The 22,923-nt window shown below is 38.6% G+C and overlaps 4 protein-coding genes, 3 non-coding genes and 1 pseudogene across 9 annotated transcripts; 4 read left to right on the plus strand and 4 right to left on the minus strand.

The window, feature by feature from the left end:
- The first annotated feature begins 1,410 nt into the window (after positions 1–1,410).
- LOC133732301 (uncharacterized) lies at positions 1,411–21,598 on the plus strand. Of its 3 annotated transcripts, none has more exons than XM_062159826.1 (11): positions 1,411–1,908; positions 2,303–2,387; positions 3,198–3,394; positions 4,227–4,309; positions 4,865–4,910; positions 4,999–5,055; positions 5,171–5,225; positions 5,304–5,404; positions 5,538–5,601; positions 5,704–5,837; positions 5,947–6,514. In XM_062159826.1, the coding sequence occupies exons 1-11, from the start codon at positions 1,828–1,830 to the stop codon at positions 6,013–6,015; spliced, it is 972 nt and encodes a 323-aa protein (XP_062015810.1). In that variant the 5' UTR covers positions 1,411–1,827; the 3' UTR covers positions 6,016–6,514. The 3 variants fall into 3 exon arrangements, with proteins under 3 accessions (XP_062015810.1, XP_062015811.1, XP_062015809.1); XM_062159827.1 differs by lacking the exon at positions 5,947–6,514 and adding an exon at positions 21,476–21,598 and having other exon boundaries at positions 1,412–1,908; XM_062159825.1 differs by lacking the exon at positions 5,947–6,514 and adding an exon at positions 6,539–6,801 and having other exon boundaries at positions 1,414–1,908.
- LOC133731727 (THO complex subunit 4A) lies at positions 10,352–13,291 on the minus strand. Its single transcript, XM_062159134.1, has 6 exons — positions 13,240–13,291; positions 12,971–13,198; positions 12,724–12,870; positions 12,181–12,249; positions 11,895–12,091; positions 10,352–10,796 (listed from the first exon to the last, which is right to left on the minus strand). The coding sequence occupies exons 2-6, from the start codon at positions 13,136–13,138 to the stop codon at positions 10,616–10,618; spliced, it is 762 nt and encodes a 253-aa protein (XP_062015118.1). The 5' UTR covers positions 13,139–13,198; positions 13,240–13,291; the 3' UTR covers positions 10,352–10,615.
- Positions 13,377–13,450, plus strand: TRNAV-AAC (transfer RNA valine (anticodon AAC)). Its single transcript has one exon. It is a non-coding gene; the product is annotated as a tRNA-Val (tRNA).
- Positions 14,640–14,711, minus strand: TRNAC-GCA (transfer RNA cysteine (anticodon GCA)). The gene has a single exon. It is a non-coding gene; the product is annotated as a tRNA-Cys (tRNA).
- On the minus strand, positions 14,915–15,602 carry LOC133733650 (uncharacterized). Its single transcript, XM_062161298.1, has one exon. It carries the CDS (start codon positions 15,463–15,465, stop codon positions 15,100–15,102), a length of 366 nt encoding a protein of 121 aa, XP_062017282.1. The 5' UTR covers positions 15,466–15,602; the 3' UTR covers positions 14,915–15,099.
- On the minus strand, positions 18,599–19,234 carry LOC133732302 (histone H2B-like). Its single transcript, XM_062159828.1, has one exon. The coding sequence runs from the start codon at positions 19,177–19,179 to the stop codon at positions 18,754–18,756; it is 426 nt and encodes a 141-aa protein (XP_062015812.1). The 5' UTR covers positions 19,180–19,234; the 3' UTR covers positions 18,599–18,753.
- Positions 20,079–20,604, plus strand: LOC133734258 (large ribosomal subunit protein eL28z-like; annotated as a pseudogene).
- On the plus strand, positions 20,674–20,765 carry LOC133734907 (small nucleolar RNA R24). Its single transcript, XR_009858652.1, has one exon. It is a non-coding gene; the product is annotated as a small nucleolar RNA R24 (small nucleolar RNA).
- Positions 21,599–22,923: the final 1,325 nt, after the last annotated feature.

Below are 22,923 nucleotides of genomic sequence, written 5' to 3' on the forward strand. Positions count from 1 at the left end.
TTGATAATTTTTTGCTTTTGCTCTGGCAACTTCAGCTGGAGTGATTAGTAAAAGATCAGTTTCTCCTGTTGTAGAGGGGGTTGTAAATTCCAGTAATTTGAAATGATGGCTATCCATCAGGTCAAATGTTCCCCTTTTGTATATTTGTTTGAAATCTAGCTTTGGAATTGAAGCGTTTTTTACCTCATGCTCGATTTCATTATATTCAAATTCTTCAGCATTTAGGAGTTGTACTCCTTTCTTTTTCCCGAAGATGCTCATCATGTTAACATCTCGAGTTTCTTTCGGCTTTTCATACCGAATACTAGTTGAACTAGTTGAGGGATCCAGAAAAATCATGTTTGGAATAGGATTCTCTGGTCTTTCTAATGGTTTGAATCCATTAGCTTTCTTTTTTACTGTAGGCACTTTCTTGTCCTTCAGTATAGTTTTCATAGAATCCAGCGTTTTTTGTTGTTCATTGATTTTTCTACTAACACTTGTTAGCTTTTCTTCTTCCGTTTTTGGAAGGTCTTTGATATAATCCAGTTTGTTTTCCAATTTTTCTAATTGGTGGATTATAACAGGAATTTTTTCTAGATGATTCTGACATCTAGATAATTCTTCTTGCAAGATCTGATATTTTTCATCAGAAGTTTCTAATAGAGAATTCAGTTTCTCTATGATCAAATCAGATATTGTCCCCATGGGGGGATTCCCCTGCTGAGCTCTTTTTGCAAGCTCTGATACCAGTGATTTGTGGATCTAACCAATGCTCATATAGTCAAGAGGTTTTTGTTCCTCTTTGAGTATATATAAGAGATTTTCAATATCTTCTTCTATTTTATAGATTCTTGTTTGAAGTCTAAAAATAATATCCCAGTAGTCGGGAGTTTCTTTTTTAAGATTTTCTCTGAAATCTTTCAATTTTCTCAACTTTTCTCTTTCTTTTCTCAATTCTTTGCTAGTATTTTTGCATATAACATTTAACTCAAGTCTGTCGACGATTGAAATTATGAATAGTAAAAATAATTGTTTACCTTTGAGTATAGAGGATAGATTTATACCTGTAATATGGTTAAACAAACAAATTCAAAAGTATGGGCCCACTACGCTCCGTCAATTTTAAGTTTTACTGAAAGAAAGGTAAATAACAAAGAAGAAGAAAAGACAAAATGTCCTTAAGTGTCTAAAAACAAATGTAGTGGAGTTTTTTGTGTTTTGGAGTTTGGTCAAGGAGATAGGTGTAGTTTCCTATTTTTTTTACTCGTTTATTTAAGTAATTATTTTGGATGATTGTAAAAATGTGCCCAACTAGAATGGGGCATGCGGTAAGTGCCAGCACACTTTTTGGACACGTGTAACTCACCTGCAAGACACACTTTGCATAGGAGGGGATCTGATTTAAATCCAAATCTCCCTAATATTATCCGCAAATCAATCCAATAGAAAAATAGAGAGAATGTGTAACCGTGCACTCCTCCATTGAAGAAGCCACATTTCTTCTCAGGCTCCACCCGTCATCTCATTGCTTCCCTCCCACGCCACATCACCAATCTCAATTATTTATCTATCAAATCACAGATTACTTTATTACTAATTTTCGTTTTGTAAAGACCAAAGCAACGCCCCACTCTCTCTCTCTCTCTCGCTCTTTGTCCACCTCGCATTTCAATAATTAATTCCACCACCACCACCAGAAGAAGAAGACCGGAGCCGCGAAACCGGTATCGGTTTTCGCTAAGGCCGCGTTTGGATCGAACTCTAGCGACTTTTGGATTCTAATGCGCTTAAGTTGATGATCTCGACGTCGAGGAGGAGGAGGAGGTCTGTCTCGTAATCATCAGAATGCCGCAAGCTTCTTTCACGCCTCGAAGCTCTGCCTATCTCGATGCTCTCACCCAAGAAATCGAGAAGAAACTCCAGCGGGTTCGTTCTTTATTCTTTATTTTTTTAACTGAGATTTCAACTCTTCGATTCTTTTTGTTTGGTTTGGTTACTGAAAATGTAGGGAAGAATCGAGTAACCGAACTATAGTAAGATTTTTTTTTTTTTTTTTTTATCTCGAAAGTTATCTGGCGAAGTTAATATACAGTTTTTAATATTGGATACTAGAACACGTAATCCAATTTTTTTTTTTTTTTTAATTATTTTTCTGTAAAGGAAGCAAACGGAGAATCTGTGATGAGCAATTTGTTGTTGTAGTTATGGAAGGATTTAAGAGATTATTTATTTGATTGCTTTCACAAGAAAAGCGCCTCAGAAATGCTGACCTAACTTGGTAGAGAGAGAGAGAGATTCATGTGTGTTTTATGTGTTGCAGGCCCTAGCTTCTCCCTCACTGCGCCGCAACTTGTTGCAGGAGTTGTTTACTGACATTGCCTTGGAGATTGATGAGCGGGCCAAAGGTCAGCCAACACTTAATATTGCTTTTGATGGATTGGGAAGACTAAATTGATGCTGAGAGAAACTGTGTGTCTACTTTACACCTAAGTTTGTTTGATTTGAACTTTTCTGCATCTCGATTTGACATTGTTTTGAGTAGGATTGGACTTGTTGAAAGTTTGGAGTATCTTGAGGGAAATTTAGGTGCTCAGGGTTTCCAACTAATTGTTCGGTGTGGATGATCAGATTTGAAATTGGCTGGAAACTAATTATTTGGTAGAACATTTTGTTCGGCGTATAAATTATGACAACATGGTTGTGCACCTAGGGAATAGCTGTCACATGGGTCTGCCCCATCCCTAGGTCCTAAGAATATCAATTATGGTGCTTGTAACCACCATAATAATTCAAGCCTTGTGGTGAATATTTGTTTGGCCCTGTTCATAGACCATTGATTCACCACTTGCCCATAACAAGAACGGTTAATTTGAAATTCTTATATAGATAATAACTAGAAAAAAATTATATATCCTCACACATCGGCACTGCACAGATTTTATTGTAATATCAGTAACGTTAAAGTAACTGCTTAAAGGGGCAAACTGCATAAATTCTACATCCTTTTGTGACTATAAGTGCCTTGGAGGCATATTGACTATTCAGTCATTAGTGCAGTCTAGTTGTTGATTATGGAAATTTGATTGCTGCATTCATCTCCTAATGTCCAGAGTCTTATAATTTTTTAGGATTTCATATTCGACTACTAATGTTAGATCTCGGAGGCAACATTTATGAATGCTGATCTCATTGTTGGTATTGACATTGCACGTCAGATATAATTCTCAGCCCGGAAGATGATGCAATTTCTTCTGCAGAGGATTGCATTTATGGTCAGCTATGCTTTCATGATGTACTTGCTGACTATTATGTTTGGGTGCCTGAGAGCGGAAAACGCATCCTTGATCTGATTGTCCAACTCTGGAGCCAGTCATTTGCATCTCACATTTTCGCCTTGTTATTTCACAAATGGGTATGCAGCTTGCATCTATTTTCTTCATCTTGTCTAATTCAAATATTGAAGTGCGGTTTCAGTAAAACGTTTCTGGTTAATGAGTTGTTTCAAGAGAGAATCACATTGTCCTAGTGTCTCATTGCTTATCCTTTGGGAAAATTGATAGAATCCTGGCATTGAAGCCTGCTCATTGATTGTCAACAATGAGTTCCTTGCCTCAAGTGCCTTTTGCCTCAGTCTAGGCACTAGACTAGGCTCAAAAGAGCAGTTATCTCACCCAAGAGTTTGACAGCACTTTTGCGCACTCACTTTGCCAGAGCGTTTAGGCAATTGTCTGCTTTGTGTTATACCATGCTGATGAGTATTCCCGACCACTATTCTACAGGATGATATTTATGACTTTCAAACTAAGTAGTTTACTTCTTGTCTGTTCATTTATGAGAATCTTTGTTGTTGGAGCTATCAATTAACTGGATGCTTCAGAAGGCAGAAAATTCTATTTATGACTAAAATATTGATTGGCTTTCAAAAATTTTAAAACCGATTGAGCTTGCTTCAGAAAGTTTTTGAAATTCTTAATATGGTAGTTACTATTTAAAATGAATATTACAGCTGTTTATCAGATATTCAATCAAAGAATTTTGGGTTTACATATTGCTCTGGTAATATTTCATATTGCTTTAGAGTTTACTCATGGGAAAATGCTATCCATGCATGGGATGCAGACTGCAGTAGAACAACAGAATTATGATTAAAGCAATAAGCGCTTATAGTTGATTGTTGGTTCTTTACTCTTGCTTTGGTATGCCATTGTGATGGTAGCAATCAATCCTCTAGTTTCTTTGGGCAGCTTTTTGAAGTTCAACTTGACAACTCTGAAGTCCTTCTTCGATTCTCATCTGCTCTTGTTCAAGGTGCTACAAACGTTTTCTGGTACGATATTAGCTTATGTTGGTTATAAATGGTAGATTACATGAAACTGGTTGTTGGTGGCTTTTGGAATGGCTTTGCAGTTAGACGAAGATTGTCTTGAATTCTTAATGCCTGTACTGTACTAAGGAAGATAGGAATGTTCTTTCTTCCTTAATTATTTGAAGTTGGTATTTCTATCATAGATGTGTGCGTATATATAACTATATATATGGGCACTTACATACGTTTGTAAATTTTGTTCCCCCATTGCTTGGTGTTTGGTACTAATCATTATGTGAAAATCAATTTGATATGTCTTGAATTTTAAAAGAAGCAAGACAGATATATTTATTTGAACCTTGTATGGCATGTAAAGTCGTAACAATATCTTTCAATTGCAATTTTCTTGACAGTTTGAATAGTCTGTTTGCTACTCTGCTTAATTCCCACTGTTCTTGTTCATCATTAAGCATTTTGTCTGTGGCTTTCCCATCCCACTATACTGACCACTGGATACTTTGCAATAATGTTTTTTACCCAACAAACTTATCGATTGTATTGTCTGCACATTTGCAGGATTGACATTCAGTCAAATACAAGGCGGTTTGAATCCCTCTTTCTTGTGAGAGCCCTTTTCAGGATGAAATTAATATGCTTTATCGGGAACTTTATGAGACATTTATTGTTTTCTTGTATTTCTTGTGTTTCAGTATCTTCTTGAGGATGTTGCTTTGGAACCCACCCGGTTAAATAAAATTCCTGTACAGGTCTGGAATTCTACCCTTTTTACGTGGAACTTTAACTGAGATTTTTAGGGACAGAAAAGAAACAGCCAATATACTTTTTAGGAGGAAATTAACTTGATTCTTCATCTATTCTCAGGTCCAGCGAGATCTGTATCTTTTACTTTCAAGGTTTATATTCTTTTATAACGCAGGTAGGTTTTCTGGTAAAGAATTTTCAACCCCTGAAACAATAAATTGCAAATTCTTCTGTAATGTGTTGATTCATGCAGTTGACAAACTTGAGAGCTTCTTAAGGCACTTTCCCGTTTTCCCGAATGCTTTTCTGGTTGGTGGTCCTGCAGACTTCTTTGTTATTGAACTTGCAGATCAGGTAAATTTTGAAAAATTCTCTGGACTTCAGGAGCATGTTTTTTTCGTCAAGTTATTTCCTATTGTTAACATATTGCATTCGTACAAATATAGTTTTCCGTTTAAATTGAGTTGATGTTTTCTTTACTGGTCAGCTTCAAAAATTGAAGGTGGAACCGGTATTGCTCCATTACTTTTCACACATTAAAGTTCTCCAGGGTAATATTTTTAACCATTTTACATCGTTTATGATTCAAAGATTCATATGAATATTATTATATTTGCCAGTATTCTGATCAATGTACTTTTGTTATTTGATAGGCATGGAGCTGAGAATGGCCACAAGTACAAGGTTAAAGACTTGTTTGTATAGCTTCACTTCTCCTGGTGGTCCAATGTACCCTACAAGAGTTGTTCGTCATGCTGCCTGGGATGCTTTAGATTTGCTTTTTCCAGTGAGTAGATCTGATCCCATCACAGTTATTTTTTAAAACCAGAAACTTTGCTGCAAATTTAGGAGATGGTATTCTGTTCTCACTTTTTTCAGTTATCTCTTGATTTTAGATTGGCAATAAGCTCAAGAAGTCTGCGACTTGTAAATATGTTACATATTTGTTATCTCAAATAGCTTAAAAATGATTTTGATTAATGCGTTAGGATCCTTCCGTACATGTTAAAGCAAGAATGGCTGGGAACAGTGTATAGTTGATTTTTTTACCTTTTTTATTTTTTTTTCTGCGAAGAAAAATAAAAATCTTCTGTACAGTATCTTAAAGGGCAGTTGATTTTCTTATTTGTTGGTTTACTATCTTTGTAGATTATCTTGTTACAAATGCTCCTATCCCTTATTGGATGTGACATGATAAGAGACTATCCCTCTTATCATATACATGAACCATTGTAGGTAAAATCATGAGATTACTTGGTGACTACAAGTTTAAATAGATCAAAGACACGGGACCTTACAAGTACATGATGCTTTGAGAGACTATCCTTCTTTGTTGTTGCTTAAGATGGATTGTAGATATCAAATGAAAGGACTTACCGTTGTTGTTCCCAGACTCATGCTTAAAAAGAAATAGAAAAGCAGAACTTCAGAAGTTTTATTACTTTTGTTTACCAAGTCTGGGAGCATAACTTTGATTTCTGATTGCAGGTTGGGCAATACCCTCGACATCTTATAAGCCTGTTCTTCCGGTTGTTGTATCCGTGGTACTGGCCCTCGTCTTGTTGGAATTTTGTGATGGATTGCATAAAGGCAGTATTGTATTCTCTGTTGGGATTAATCTATTCAAGTTTAGAGAAGCTGAAAAAGCCAAAGTTTTAAGTTCTCGGAATTCCAAAAAGTGTAGCCTCCTGTATTAGTCAAAAACTGAAAACCGCTAGGAAGGCTAATGTCAATTTGGATGATTACATGTGCTTTTGCTGTTCGTAGTTGCCATTAGCCTTTTGAGTTCATCATATGTTGGACCTGTTTGTTGTCCTAAATTAGATTTGACTTGTATTGGTGCTCATTTGTACATGCTCACTCCGCATTGAATATGGAGGTTGAGGTTTGTGGAGCGGGGTTTTACCTGGTATTCATCAGGGATGGTCTGAAGTTGAAAGTTCCCACTTTCAATTGCAGCCCTTAGTAGAGGTGTGGAGGATTTCTCAGAAGTGGGTCGGGCTTTGGAAGATTGTAAAGCTTACATGTCTGCTTTTTCAGTTTATCCATGTTCGACAAGTAAATAATATAGCTGATTGTTTAGCTCATCTGGCTTAATTTGGTATGCGATGATATTTGGTTAGGGCCTCAGGGGAGACTGATGTGTTCTTTATAAGGATGTTTGTAATTTGTATTCTGAGGCGTGGGATCTCTCGAGTCCTACTAATGCTATAATAAATAATAACCGGCGTGATTTTTGTAATTGAGAAAAAAAATAAAACTATCGCTGAAAATACTATCGTGTACAACTTGTTTGATGTGGTACAATAGTTTCGCAACAGCAACAACGTTCGTGGTTCACAAAGGAATTGTTTATTAACGCAACAGTGTCATTACTTAAATAATTACAAATTCTAATGAGGATTTATTAAAATGAGGGCTTTATGATGACTTTTTAATAAATGGTCGTGAGACGTACTTTTTGTTACATTATGGTAAATCAATCATTACTTGTTTATGTATGTTTGCTTTTGTCTGTAAAGGTTTACTTGAGTTAAATTTGGCGTGTCATATAATTGAAGACCATATACATATCACAGCCTTTCGTGTGATCCAACGGTGGCCTTATTTGGCAACGTTAGCGTTAATGTTCAACTAACGTCTTATGTTTCAGTCATTGTTCAACAGCTCTCATACCAACAGTTTTTCACGCTAACCACCACTCCCAAGTCCTCAGTTTTCTTTTTGGAATTCAAGTATAACAAACAACTATTCTATTCTAAAGCTTCTGTTAAGATCAAAATGGCTATAAGCTAACAAAACTCAAAACCACCAGACAGAACAATGAACCCGAAAAGAACAGAAACCTCAAAATTCCAACTCCTTCAATCGTAACAGTTAAATGAAAACCAAGGGTATAAACATGTAGAGCACGAAGAGGGGATGAATTTTGTTAATTACTCGCCGTTGATAGTGGTCGAAGTTGCCAGAAAACAAAGAATGTTGCTAAAAACCCCGAAGAGCTTCTCTCGTTTGATTCTCTCTGTTGGCTTGTTATCTAGACAAACAAACACCATGGATAAGTCAGCGGTGTCGAGACAAAGTTGTTGCTACCCGTCCGTCGCTAATAAGTGGCTGAAATTGGAGAATCCGAGAAGTTTTCGAGCTTCGAATTGCAGTCATGTTTTGTCGTTTGAACCAAAGAACACTGGACCCTGCTTCGCGTTGCCGAGACGAAATCAACCACGCCGGTCCCACGTGTAGACGTCGTCGGACGGAGAAGAAAGAACTGGATCGATCCACGAACTTCCGGGTCGGCAAAACTAGTTCATCCGGGTTGTTCATGAAAAACAAAGAGGACGGCTAACATTTTCTAATTAAGGTCACCTAACCACTCTGGTTGGTGTGTTGCTCACACGCCAATTTGACTCCAGTAAACCTATACAAGTGGACAGAAGCCACTCTTATGCAGGAGTAGATCACTTCTAAATTTATTTATTTTCAAATTGCTAATTGTTAAGGTACTGCACTAAATCAAACCAATGGACGAACAACTCTTTCAAACCTGAACCTTTCATATTCATAAATTACCACAATTAAATGCCTTAACAATTATCAATTTGGTTCAAAATGTGTATTAATGATCTATTCATGAATATCTTAATATCTAACGGTTAATTTACGGAAATGTGATAAAAAAAAAAAAGTCTCACAACTGTAAATTAAGAAATCTTCATGAAATTCTCATTTTAATAGTTCTCATTAGAAGCTCTCCTTTCAAATTACAACAGGAATAATAGAAAGAACACGACTTTGGAATGGTAAAAGAAAAATATTTAAAAAGGTAAAAGACTAAAATAGTCAGTTAGAGTTGACAAAAAAAAAAAAAAGAGTCAGTTAGGCTTAGAAGACTTGGGCGGCCCAATTAACACAAAAAGAATCCTAGCGGTCGTCCTAATGTGGAGCACCCCCATCACCACCGTTGACGTCTAACCAGGAACAACAGTAAGTTTTCAAAGACCATGGTATCAATACCATGAACCCAGGAGTGGTTTCAGACGGTGGAGTTTAAGAGCTTCCATATGACTGACCAGAATGTGAATTTACGGTCCTTCAATTGTTGTGAGCCAGAAATCTCTGCGTTTAATTTAAACTAGCGTCTTATCTGAACAATTCTACTAACAAAATTTATATGAGCTTGCAAGATAAGAATCTCTGACAAAATATATAAATTCAAAAGATATGCAGTGAGCTACTTTTGAATTCATGAACTTTACAACATATCCTTAAGGGTCATACTTCTAACCAAGTATAATCTTTTAAGACATCCTTTTTCAAAATACTAAAACCTAAAATTCAAAAGCTCAAATATCACTAATTCCAACATCTCCCGATTCCATAGCAATTAATCACAAAATCAATAAGCAGAATCGTCCAAGTAGCAAAAGCTATTATGGGTTAGTAAGCAACATATAAGGTAACCAGCACCACTCCTCCAAGAAGATGCATCAACTAGTGCGCTATAATTTCAGATGAAGCTGAAGGCAAAACTATAAAGATTCAATATTTCTACTGCTCTAACTGTCCGTGTACGGCCGATATGATTTTCATGAGACTCGAACCAGCAAGTCAATTTTAAAGATTCAAATCCATAAGCCGCTCAAATGGGGACATCACGGTAAAAGAATAGGAATCAAAGAACCTGAATAATGCTCCAATGATCACTGAAAAGGGGTTGAGAAAAATTAACCTCCCATAACATTCAATCTGGGCAACAGGTTTATGAAAAACATTCACAATCAAGCAGCATAATCGACTCTTACCCAGACAGAGCAAACAGGAAGCCAAAAATCAGGAAAAACTGAAACACCCTCCTCAAGGCAAAGGAAGCCTGAAGGGACATTATGTTACCTGATTTTATCATTGCTTAGTCCAACAAATATCTCTAAAGCACAGGAAGTCATGATCCATGTCAAATATACATGAATTCCAATCATTATCTAAGGCAGTATATCAGATATGGCTAGCATAAAATAGCTGGAATCCCATCCAGCTATATGTACTGGACCAAACACATATGACAAAACTTGAATAATTAACAAGACGCCAAAGGCAGGTGAAACAGAGATATCTACCTCATGTGAAGTATGGCACTTGACATGCAGTAGAACCAAACGCATCGCAGCAGTGTGTGATTTCTTTTAAGGCTCAACCCTTTCACACCTTGCAGCAAGATTTGTCTTTGTGCGTGGAGATAGAGACAAGCTTCCCAATTCCATACCCCAACTTGATGAATGTATAAAAGAGGACTGAAGAAGCTAATGAGTCCAAAAGTGGGAGTTCAGATAAAGTACTGCCACTGTCCATTAACCCACATATTTCACACCCATGTTTAAACAAACATAATAAGAGCCCAAACTCCATAAGCAAGATTCTAAAAGTTCTTCCTACTCTTAGTTTCTCTCTCTCAATAGAAAGTAGGACTTTGATAGAAATACACAACATAGATGAGGGCTGTCAAATCACCAAGCACCTAATGGCCACAGAAGATGTAATACGGCTAAATAAAACAGAATTGCTTGCAGTCTACTCTTGCATTGTTTCTGCAGTTGCATGGTACTTCTCCAGCTCAGCATCAAGATCTTCAGCAGAAACCTTTTCACCACTACGCCCTCCTCTTCCACGTCCACCACGGCCCCTTCTAGGACCACGGCCACCCCCACCCCCACCACGAGGGCGTCCAAATGCGCCACCTCTACCCTGTCCACTGCTCAACATACATAACAACTACAGAGTCAGTAACTATATTAATTGATCTGTAGCACAAGTCAAACAACAAATGTCATGATCTATCCAACAAGCCACATTTCTTGCCTCATATGCTATGTTCAAGGCAGCACCATGAAATACAATAATGCAAACCTAATCCAGATGTATGATGCCGCATTTTCTTTCATTCCACATGTAAATATGTACAACATTACAAGGCAATACTATTCATTAGGCTGCAAACTACTTATATAAAAGAGAATCAACGTAGACTTTTCCTTCTAAAAATAACATTGAACACTGTTACATGCACCAAAGTCCCCCCAAAAAAATGGACACTTATGCAGCAATATATGTGCATTAATGCTCCTGTGGCCTAGGGAGATTACATATAGCAATGCAACAGATTGAGTAACTACGGATCTGAGGTTGCTAAAAACTTTTCAGAAGCAAAGAACAATAGGTAAAGAAAAGAGGAGCGATCACAATAAAAGAGAAGAAGGTACTGCCATAATACAAGTAGGATTTCAGGTATCTCCTAGAACTTCAGCACTACACCTAGGGCTGAACTTCATCACACAGGCCTATTGACAAGTTTAAGCTTCTGGGATAATTTAAAGGTCAAGAGAAGATGTAAAAGACCATTAATTACACACACTAGGATGCAGCATGGCCCAAAAAACAACACTCCACCATCCCACCGAACTATGATTAGGGGGGTTCAGCATATGCCAAATCAAGGTTTCAGACTTGGTTCTTAGATGGACATATATATTATCATATTATGTGTTCACTAAGCCCATTAATGTCGCATATCAATAAAATTACTCTTTGTTCCTTTCTAGAAGTTAGAAAAAATTCTTTGTCAGGTAAGCGCTCAGACAATTCTTCACTATAATTAATTCACACTCAAGATATTATAGTAAACTCTAGGCCATAAAATCATTCCGGGCTGTTTACAATTATGTAATTTTTTACCACATTCCACAGCAAATACATATTAGAAGTATACAGACAAGAAAATAAAACATGGATGAGCACACAGACCATAGCAACAAATCAAAACCTCAAGTTAACAGTGGGACATAAGACATACCCTCGGGGAGCTCCACCATTTGAATTTCTGAAAGCGCCATTTGCAGCGGGTGGTATAGCGGAAGGTGCACCAGGTGTTGCAATGTTTGTTCCTACGATCTCTATCTTCATCGGTTTCCCATCAAGCATTACATTGTTGTATCTTTTAACAGCCGCCACAGCATCCTGTCTTCGTGAAAAGACTACATCTGCTGTTCCCTAAGAACAAAAAAGATTTTTTTCTTCTAAACAACTGCATGACAAATAGAATTCTCCAGGACCAATTTATGCAAAAGTTCAAAAGATACCTTTGATCTGCCACTTCTATCATAATGCACTCCATAACGTTTCAGGTCACCAACCTCAACAAACAGCTCCTGCACATAATTGAACTGATTTTAGAAAATCCAAAAATGTAATGCTTCTATACTAGTCCTGTTTCCCAAAAACTTAATGCCTTAAGAAGCATACAGAAAAATCAAATCAAACAAAGATTTTTGTTCACAATCAAATTCAAAAAAAGAACAAAGAAAAAATGAAAACACTACAGTAATACAACACAACCAATCAAGAATTAATACAGCAGCAAAATACTTCACACTCACTACAAAACTAAGGCTCGAATCTGGTGTTTGGATTATGAATTGGAAAGGAGATACTCTATAATTACATGTCGATTTTTGACATGTGTGTTTGAATCTTAATATTTACTTACAAATTTCATGACACAATCAATACTCCCTAATTTCCAAAGAAAACCAAGGGCATATAGACCCCAATCAAAATCAAATCAACAGCAGAATCACATAGTCACAGATACATGAGATCCAATTCTAGAAAGGGAAAATTACCTTGATGTCCTCGTTGGAAACGCCATAGTCGAGATTAGAGATGTAGAGCTTGGTTCCAGTTTCGATGGCGGAGGCTCTGCCAGCCGAGGCTGCGTAGGCCGCTCCCTGATCCGAGAACATGTCGTGCTGCCACGTGGACTCCGGCGCCTGAATCCCCAAATCATTCATGAATATTCATTCTTGTTGTTTCTGTTTTAATTCGAACAAGGCAAAATCGGAGCGGGAAGCAAGAGATCTACTGCTTTACCTTGGCGGCGCCGGCGCCATAGGGCGTCGCACGATTTCCGGCGCGATTGGGCAAGCGGCGGGCGGGTCCGGGACCGGAGGCAGCCCGGGCGCGGCCGCGGCTGTTGCCGGATCCGGGTTTCTTGGAGGTCTTGATGATGTCGTCGAGGGACATGTTTAGATGATCCATCGTTTTGGATAGAGCAGAAACCCTAGGAGAGAGAAATAGGGGGTTAGGGTTTTCGAGAGGAGGAAGAGAGAGAGTATGGAATGAGAGAAACCTAAGGCGATAGGAAGAGAGAGAAATCGAGTCGGGCAAGCAAGTGTCTACTTAACAAGAAGACTCTCTACTTATATTGGGATTCTCAAACCTAACAAGAAAAGAAGAGATCTTTATTTATTTTAAAAAAGGAAAACAATTAACAAGTGGTTTCGTGGTGTAGTTGGTTATCACGTCAGTCTAACACACTGAAGGTCTCCGGTTCGAACCCGGGCGAAGCCATGATTCTTTTTTTTATATACCTTCACTGAGGGTGACTTGAGTCTAAATTCCTTTAAGGTGGCTATTTCTTTTTTTAATTTGTGTTGCAACTTGCAAGTCAGTGCTTGTTGTAAATCAATATGAATCCCAACCGTTTTCAATTTTCATGAATTAGATTCTTTTTGCTTTTGAGTCTTTGACTCTCTAAAAAAATATGTGTTGTCTCTTTAAGTAGCAAACCCTCAAATGCTTTTTAGAAATCCAGCCCTATATATAATGAAAACGATTTATTGCTTAAGAAAGTTCATCTGGTGGCATTGTGGCTTAGCACCTGACATCAACACTATACTCCATTTTCTTCTCTCCTTTTCTCTTTCTTTCTTATTCTATTTCGTGTCTTATCTCAATGTCGCATATTGAATTGAGCACGGCGATATTATAATTATTGATGCATATACAACGGACACTATTAAAGTAGTCCGGGGAGATTTGAACAAAATATTCGTCATTTGACGCAAGATTTTTGGGTCAATCTAATCATTAAAATTGTGGGAGCTTTGGGCTATTGGCTTTGAAATAGGGTTTCTTGCCACCCTCGCATGTTACTTAGCGATCATGGTCTACTTCGCTCAAGAATTGGCCTACTTGGGCGGTTTGGGTCGATCTGTGGTCCTCAAGTGTCAGGTTATATTGGTATATATCTCGAGATTTAACTGGTGCATTTCCAACGGCTTATAGATAAAGAGTTGCTCCTATTAGTTTGCTAAGAAGTGACTTTCAATTTGTACCACCATTGTGTACAGGTGAACATAGGGTTGGTCTATGAGTTTTTTGATATAAGACACAAAGTTTGTTTGTAAGTTTGCTCACAAAACGAGCTCACTAGATATTTTCAATGAAAGCATTTGCTTAAATAGGATTCTGAATATTTGTATCTATTATCCAATTTAAGTTTATGTAAGACTCTACGCCGTGACTATTGATTATGAAGATTTCAATTTTTGTTAAATAAAAATTTGATAAGCAAGGAACAAACATTACTTAGAAATGAACACAAACTCGATTAATAATTGACACAAACTCAAAACTATATTGCTGAGAATGACAGACATATGCGAGCTCAGAAAAGAAATCCATGAATAGAAAACATGATTCATTCTGAAAAAATAGAAGAAGATAATAGCAAAAAATAAAAATAAATCACAAGTTAAGGGCCCAACCGGGTTCGAACCGGTGACCTCTTGATCTGCAGTCAAATGCTCTACCACTGAGCTATGGACCCAATTCTTTAATCATTTTGTCTAACAACTATTTTTACGCAAATTATAGGGATTATTCGGTGTAAAGCCGAAACCCGCGGATGCATCATCACTTAGCTGGTGCCTGGTGATTACCGAAGGTCCGAAGTGCTACAGTCAAAGGAAGGCAGCAGAAGCCTTCAACATAGCCAAAGCAGAACAGTAACCAAAGAAGAAGCCGCCATAGTTATTTAGTTTTCACTAAAATCCATCATAAAAAGTTCAATAACCTCTAACAATCAAATGTTTGTAATTCAAGAAAATAACCCATGGCCACTTTGTTAACCATAAACGCTAGAGATGTGAAATGAATTACATGAAATGTTTCTACAACACCATCAAGTCATGACGATGATCAACCTGGTCTCTGCGTCACCCACCTCCACCACCCACCCCCAAGGCCAACGATCTGACGACCAACGCAGAACCCGCCACGACCAGAGCGGCAAACACCGTGGGGACGAAGAAATCCAAGCCGGACCGCCGGACCATGTGAGCCGGAAAACACATTGCCTCTCTCGGGTACTCCAACGGTATCCTAACAAACCCCTCCCCCGCGCAGGACTTGGAGAATGCCGATGACGGAGATATGGCCGTGACAAAAGCCATCTCGGGAGAGAAGGCCGCCATGGCCACGGTCATCGTGAGGAACAGCGTCCAAGTGGCCGCGTAGAGAACCAGCGGCCACCTGGACGCCATGGCTCGGAGGATTGAGTGAAAGAATGGGAGGTGAGGCATGTGAAGATCGATCGTGGAGGAAGGTGTGGGTTTAAGGGGTTAGTATGGATCAATAGGCTGGCTGTTGCAACATTTATGGGGACGAAACAGAAGGGGGTGGAAGCGCGTTGAGTTTGAGTTTGATTCTTCATTACGAAACTGCCGCTTGTCAATTTATTCAGATGCATCGTTCACGCCTTACAGGCTCTCACGATTTTCTCGTATGATAGGAAATATAATATTTAGGCTTAGGGAGCACAACACGTTTCACAATTAAGGTTTTAGATAATGATTATCAATTAATCAAACTAGATATAGGATGACGTTTATGAGGCTAGATTGGTAGTTAGATAATGATAATCCTATCTAGTTGCTGCCCGGTGCTAAGAAAGTAGGAAGTTAGGCTGTTCATTACTTCATTTGCTAGTGGAAGAAGACCCGAATATACTTGCTGATTGCACATAGGAGTCTGATGTTATAACTCACAATTGACGTGAAGCGAATTTTGTTTCGGATGCATTTACAAGCCTTGGTCATGTTCAAAATGTGGACAAAGTCTCCTGTTATTGTATATCCTTTGCATTTCAACTTTGACCATCTATATATGTTTGGTCCTGCGTTCCTGACCTCTATGTTTGGGTTTATTCAAGACTTTGTAGATGAACTGCAGTATAAATTAAAAATTGAAAACCTTGGGCAAAACTAATTTACAAAGGAGAGACAAATACACAAGTCCTCAAATTGGGAAAAGCAAACTAGCGAAGAGCCCAAGACCACTAGTATAAAGAAAATGATGGGTCACATACATGATACATCTTCGCAGTTGCAGCAATGCAGGGAATAGAATGGAGCTGGACCACCAGGTCCGCCGCCAACAAAACCAACTCCAACCAAAGTACCAAACCCATTTGACAGAAATTCAAGTAAACATGAGTACATGAGCTACTGGTAAATTAAAATGAGTGCTAATACAAGGACTACTTGCAACAGATGGAAAAATACACAATAGAGGCTGTGAATAAACTTTTTATTCATAGACCTAACTAGTTGTTTGCAAACAGACGGAAAGCTAAGAAAATGGTACAGAACATTAGAAGGCGAAGTACTGCTACTTCGTTTGAGACTTATAGGCACAACTAAGGAGGTGAAGGTAACGGAACTGCTGATTACTAGTAGACATAGGGAGGGGGAGGTGGCCAGTGGTGATTGCTAATGGTATGGTGGAGGAGGTGTCGAGGGTGGTAGAGGGCAATATATAAACTTCGTCAGTTATTCCTACCAATTCTTGATCCCTATGATGAATGGAAAATGTATGGTTGCAGGTAATTCTGTATCTAAAAAGGCATCAAGACATTGTAAATGTCCACTGCCTAATATAATTCAAACCTGCTTATACTCCAACCAAATATCAGTTGTTATATTTTAAAAAGCCAAATCAAGTCAATAGACCATTGGGTTTGACTGATTCAAGTCAGAAGTTCAAGGTTCATAATGCCAAGTTTTCCTACATTTTTCTGAGTTGAAGAGAGGTTTCAACTTTCAACTATTAAAATACGAATGCAAGGATAAGCGTACCTTCACGAGAAGGAACCCCAAGGGTGCGCATTGTACCATGGCCTTAATACGATAGCTGTCTTTCAGAAGTATTTCAATCACTCCCAAACACCATCCTGCAGATTAAAGTTGCTGTGGCCTGTGAAACTTCTAGCCACAGCTGAATCTAAAGTCCTGCCATCGTTTTCAATTATAACTCGATCCCACCTTTTGACTATTACAATTGCAGATTCCACAATTTGGTTCAACAAATCCTGTATGATCCCAACATTATTTGACTCCACTATGAATTCTAGTACCAACTTCTAGGTCAACAAGCAAAACCCTCGTATCATAAGAATTGAGATTTACTTCAGCTTTGTCCATGTGAAGCTGGAGAACCATTGTTGACATTGTTCTAAATAGTCCCATCCGAATAAAGGCCCTGGAACCTTCTGAAGATAAGCAAGTTTCCCCAAGTCCAACTGAGTACTTCCAATAAATTAAGATCAAGTGCAAAACAACATTCCTCCTGCAGTCCTGTCATAATTAAAAGCGTCATGATTATTACATATGTATAAATGAAAAAATGGTTATAAACAAGAAGCAGGACTTCATAATCCTGTCACAATTTAAAGCATCATTGTATCTCAGATATATGACTGGGTACAAACTGCCTTTGCAGGACTGAAGATGCATGTAGATCACCATGAGCAGCAGCAATGACCAGCGAAACAGTATAGTGACCAAGGAACAGGTTATTTCTTAAAAACAAGGATACTTGTATGTTGTCACAACAATCTCAAAATATAGTACAAAGAAGTTTCAAATACATGAACATTTACCAGGCAGAAAGTTAACCTCTACAAAAGTTGCAACTTTGGGATATCACTCATTTCTATCATCCCCTCCAGTTGCTGTGCAGAGTCAATCATGATACATCATCCACCATTACGATACTGTGCACTGTTAAGTAACATACATAGCAAATTGACAAGTAAAAGAACACAACTTTCAAACCAGGACGAGTGCAAAAACATTTGCTTAGTCCACTGCTTGAAATACAAAAAACTGGTAACCATTGTCAAGTTGTGAGGTTTCCTTCTAATTTTTTTGCTCAGATTCCTCACATCGTTTCACAGCTATCCCTTGCCTTAGAAGTCATCTTTTTTCAGGGTTTGGCCAAAGTATATAATAGAGACAAATGAATAAAATCGTTCATGTGACCAATTAAAGGATAACAAGGATGACATGCTTTTATGCATCAGGGTATGTATGCTATTGCTACTTCTCTCCAGTCGTTACAAAGTCTAGTCTCCAAAACCGTCCAGATCTTGCCAGAAATGAACACCCCAGACATACTAGACTAATCAGTGCAGATTTGTAGTGTTTATCAGTACACAATTGCAAAAATCAAAAGTTGGTAATGCCATTGCAGATATAAGCATACTGAGATATGAGATAAGCAGTTCGTATCAATACAGGCATCAACAAAAGACAATTTGGGGAATTGTCAAATCAGGGGATTCCTATAATTAACAAATCATAGTTCAAACTCAACTGCAAATTCAAGAAATTAAACCAAAAAACCAACCAGGGAATTGAATTGAAGAGATATGGATCAACTAGATAAACATAATTTCATTTCATCAAACCACTAGAACAAGACCAGTACTTACATCGATAAAAGCAGCTAATCCATAAATTAAAACTTGAAATTTCAGAACTAACCCTAACCCTAATTTCTCCCCCAAATCACAGTTAAAGCCCAACCCCTCAAGAGCTAGTGAACTTGGTCACCGCCTTAGTCCCCTCAGAAACGGCGTGCTTGGCCAATTCACCAGGAAGCACAAGCCTCACAGCAGTCTGAATCTCCCGAGAAGTAATCGTCGGCTTCTTGTTGTACCTCGCAAGCCTCGACGACTCCTGAGCGAGCTTCTCGAAGATGTCGTTGATGAAGCTGTTCATGATGCCCATGGCCTTGCTGGAGATTCCGATGTCAGGGTGGACCTGCTTGAGGACCTTGAAGATGTAGATCTTGTAGGTCTCTACGCTCTTCTTGTTCCTCTTCTTCTTCTTGTCTCCAGCGGCAGCTCCGGCCTCCTTGGGGAGCTTCTTGCCGGCCTTGGGCTTCTTCTCAGCGGGGGCCTTCTCTGCGGCGGGAGCCTTCTCGGCGGGCTTCTTCTCGGCCTTTGGCGCCATCGGAAATTCTCTCTGTTTCTTTTTGGGAACGAAACTGAAACTTTTAGACGGAAGAGAAAATGAGACGTTGAAATTTGTGTGGGGATGAATAGGTTGGAAATAATTTTATATAGGTCGTTGGATGGTTTTCTATTGGAGGAGACGGAAAGGTGCGGATCGGAGACGTGCTCCGTTGGATTTCAACGAGCAAAATGCGAGATCAACGGTTTATATCAAAGAACTGATGGTTCCACGTGGGGACTACAGGTTCGTTTAATAAAAGAGGTGCGGATCGCTGAGCTGGACACAGAGCGGGTCCACTTTTGGAAAAGAAATAAAATTGATTTTTCTGTTTTTATTTGTGGAAACTTAAAATACTCAAATTTGATTTAAGGAATTTTCGCATTAATTTAAGGAGAAATTTCTCTTTGGACCAATGATAAAAGAGGTCATTTTGAAGTGCTTTGTTATAATTCAGAACACACAAATGTCCCTATGATAATTAAGGTCACCTCCTTACAACCTGCCATTAAAAGTAACAATAATTACAAAAACTGCCATGAACATCTCTCTCTTCCTCCCTTTACCCAAGCCCGGGTTCAGTGAACCCTTATCCATTCAAACTCATTCATCTCTCTCTCTCTCCAATAGCGTCCAGTACGCCCGGTCTCCCTACGCCGTCGTTTCTGGGCTTATTTGCCGGAGCAGGAGCTTCGAATCGGCCCTGTAGAGATGGAGAGATCTGGTAGAGGCGGTGCTGATTTTTGGGAATTGCTTCGGAGATCCTCAGGAGGTCCGATTTCGTTCTTGAGCTTTACGAGAGTTATTCCTGCTTTGTGATTTTTGTAGCTAGGGATTCTAGTCTTGTATTTATCTAATAATCCATTTGTATCGGTTCGTACAGCTTTTGCTTGGTTCCAATGGCCACCGTTCTAGGACAGTTGATATGGGAGATTGTCAAGAAAACAACTCCTTGGTCAAGCAGTTCGGCTAGAGCCAAGCCGGCGTCCGTCGGTCCGTTTCAACAAGGAGCCTAACAACCTCTACAACCTCCACTCCTAAAAGCATTCCGGTAATTTTACTCCGCCTCAGAAAATAACAAACCCTAGGATTGATTTGTTCTAATTCATCTAATAATAAACACTACAAATATGTGATTTTGTTGTGATTCGATTTGGATTGTTTGGTGAGCAGGTTTGGCAACCAAGAAGACTGTTGAGTATTCAGGCTGCAGGCAAAGACCAGTCTGTGGTGATCGCCACCACCAAGACCAGGAAGCAGAACAAGCGAACCAGTTTGGTTCACAAGTATGTGAAGAGGAAGGATTTTCGTCTCACGGCTAAGGCTGTCACCAACCAGGTACCGAATACTCCATTCACTGTTCTGTGGAATGAAATGAATGATAATAACAATGATGTATGTGATGCGTTTAGTTTTCTAATGTAAATGTGGTGTGGTACTCTGGTTGCCTTGAGTGTGTTGACCATTTGGTAGTTCCGACTGTTTTGCACCTTACTAGTAGTGATGAGCAGCTAACATATAAGAAGATCTCATTTTGTGGGAGGTCTTCAATGAAATTTATTTGTTACGCTTGGCTTCTGAGCAGACATTTTGGTATAATGAGTATGATGCAAGGGATGATATAATTAAGGGAAGCGTTAGGGAATTTGGAGTTGGAAAAAAAAAAAAATCATATCTTGTTGCTACAGGGTCCAGCTAATTTAACTAAAACAGAAAGTGGTTGTCAGGAGCATGAACTATCAAAATGTAAGATGACTATGATTCAGAAAGTGTTTATCTACATGAACTATCAGATTACTGGAATTGTTTTTGGTGATGTATTCCTTGGCCTGGTGATGCAATTTAGCTCCTTTTGCAGTTTTCACTGCTGACCACGAAAAATCACAATCACAATACGTTGTGACAAAACTCCTCTATATATCTTTTCTTTCCCGATTCATATCTTGTTTTCTGTAAATAAAATATTTAAAATGTCTTTGATTCTTTGAGTATGCTATAAGACTTTAGATTATGCTTGAATGCTTCTGTGGGTATTATCATGTTCTTTACATATGACGAATTCAGGTACCTGAATAATACGAGTCAATAAAATTTGAATAAGCAACATTGCCTTTTCTATAACAGACTTGGTTGAGGTAGTAGTGCTATTGTCTCTCTTAAATGTAGGTTTACTTGCCTAGTTGTCTGTAATGAAACTTTTCTTTTATTCCTTTTTGTTGATGTCACCTGACATTGTGTACTTGTCAACAAACTGAATTATTCCATTGTTAATTGCTACATTTGATAAATTTGGCAGGTGATTTCAAGCTGTTGAGTAGCTTGAAAGTTTTGTGGGTCGTAGAGTTACAGAGAGAAGTAGAGAAGCAAAGGAGCGCTAGATCAACAAGAAAATCAGAATGAGTGGAGGCGGCATGGAAGCGGTGTTGTCTAGGCCACAAGAGGCGAATGGCCAGCACAAGAGGAATTTGCTATGGGAACTTTCTTGTGGTCCAACTAGCCCTTGCTGTTGTTCTTGTATCTAGTATGAGAGATAATACTTTTGTTAGACGACTTTGTTAATTGTTTTCACTTAGTATGGTAATTGATTTGTTACTGATGTCTACCTAGCTAGTTGATCTTTGTGTGATGTTCAGTAATGATATATGGGTTTTGCTGAGCTTGGTATGTGTATTTTGTTCGATTAATAAACTTGATTCTTAGTTTCATTCAAAAAAAAAATTGAAAAAGAAGAAAAGAGGTTTGTGGGTCCACTTGGCATACCGAACCAGCCTAAAGTCATTGGTCATGTCACAGTTATGAACATGTCAATGACCATGTCATTGTTAATTCCTGGTCAAGTCACTGTTAATCTCAAGTCATTGACAAAGTCACTGCCCAAGTCACTAATAACCACAAGTCAATAGCCATGTCACTATCCATGTCATTGTCAATCCTTGCCTAAGTCACTGTTAACCTCAAGTCATTGGCAAAGTCACTGACCACGTCACTTTCAATCCCTGACCAAGTTACTGTTAATCTCAAGTCAACGGCAAAGTCACTGACCATGTCGCTGTAAATCCTTGGTCAAGTCACAGTTAAGATCAAATCACCGACAAAGATGAGCCACATCACATAATGTTAAGGAGGAAGTTGGGGGTCATGTCACAGTTATGAACAAGTCACTGTTAACCTCAAGTCACTGGTCAAGTCACTGACCATGTAACTGTCTCAAGTCACTGGTCATGTCACTGACCATGTCGCTGTAAATCATTGGCCAAGTCACAGTTAAGATCAAATCACCGACAAAGATGAGCTACATCACATAATGTTAAGGAGGAAGTTGGGGGCCATGTCACAGTTATGAACAAGTCACTGTTAACCTCAAGTCACTGGTCAAGTCACTAACCATGTAACTGTCTCAAGTCACTGGTCATGTCACTGACCATGTCGCTGTAAATCAATGGTCAAGTCACAGTTAAGATCAAATCACCGACAAAGATCATCCACATCACATAATGTTAAGGAGGAAGTTGGGGGCCATGTCACAGTTATGAACAAGTCACTGTTAACCTCAAGTCACAGACCATGTAACTGTCTCAAGTCAGACCATGTAACTGTCTCAAGTCACTGACCATGTAACTGTCTCAAGTCACTGATCATGTCACTGACCATGTCGCTGTAAATCCTTGGTCAAGTCACAGTTAAGATCAAATCACCAACAAAGATGAGCCACATCACATAATGTTAAGGAGGAAGTTGGTTAGT

This window comes from Rosa rugosa, chromosome 2 (genome assembly GCF_958449725.1).
Source record: "Rosa rugosa chromosome 2, drRosRugo1.1, whole genome shotgun sequence".
In the NCBI taxonomy this organism is placed as follows: domain Eukaryota; kingdom Viridiplantae; phylum Streptophyta; class Magnoliopsida; order Rosales; family Rosaceae; genus Rosa; species Rosa rugosa.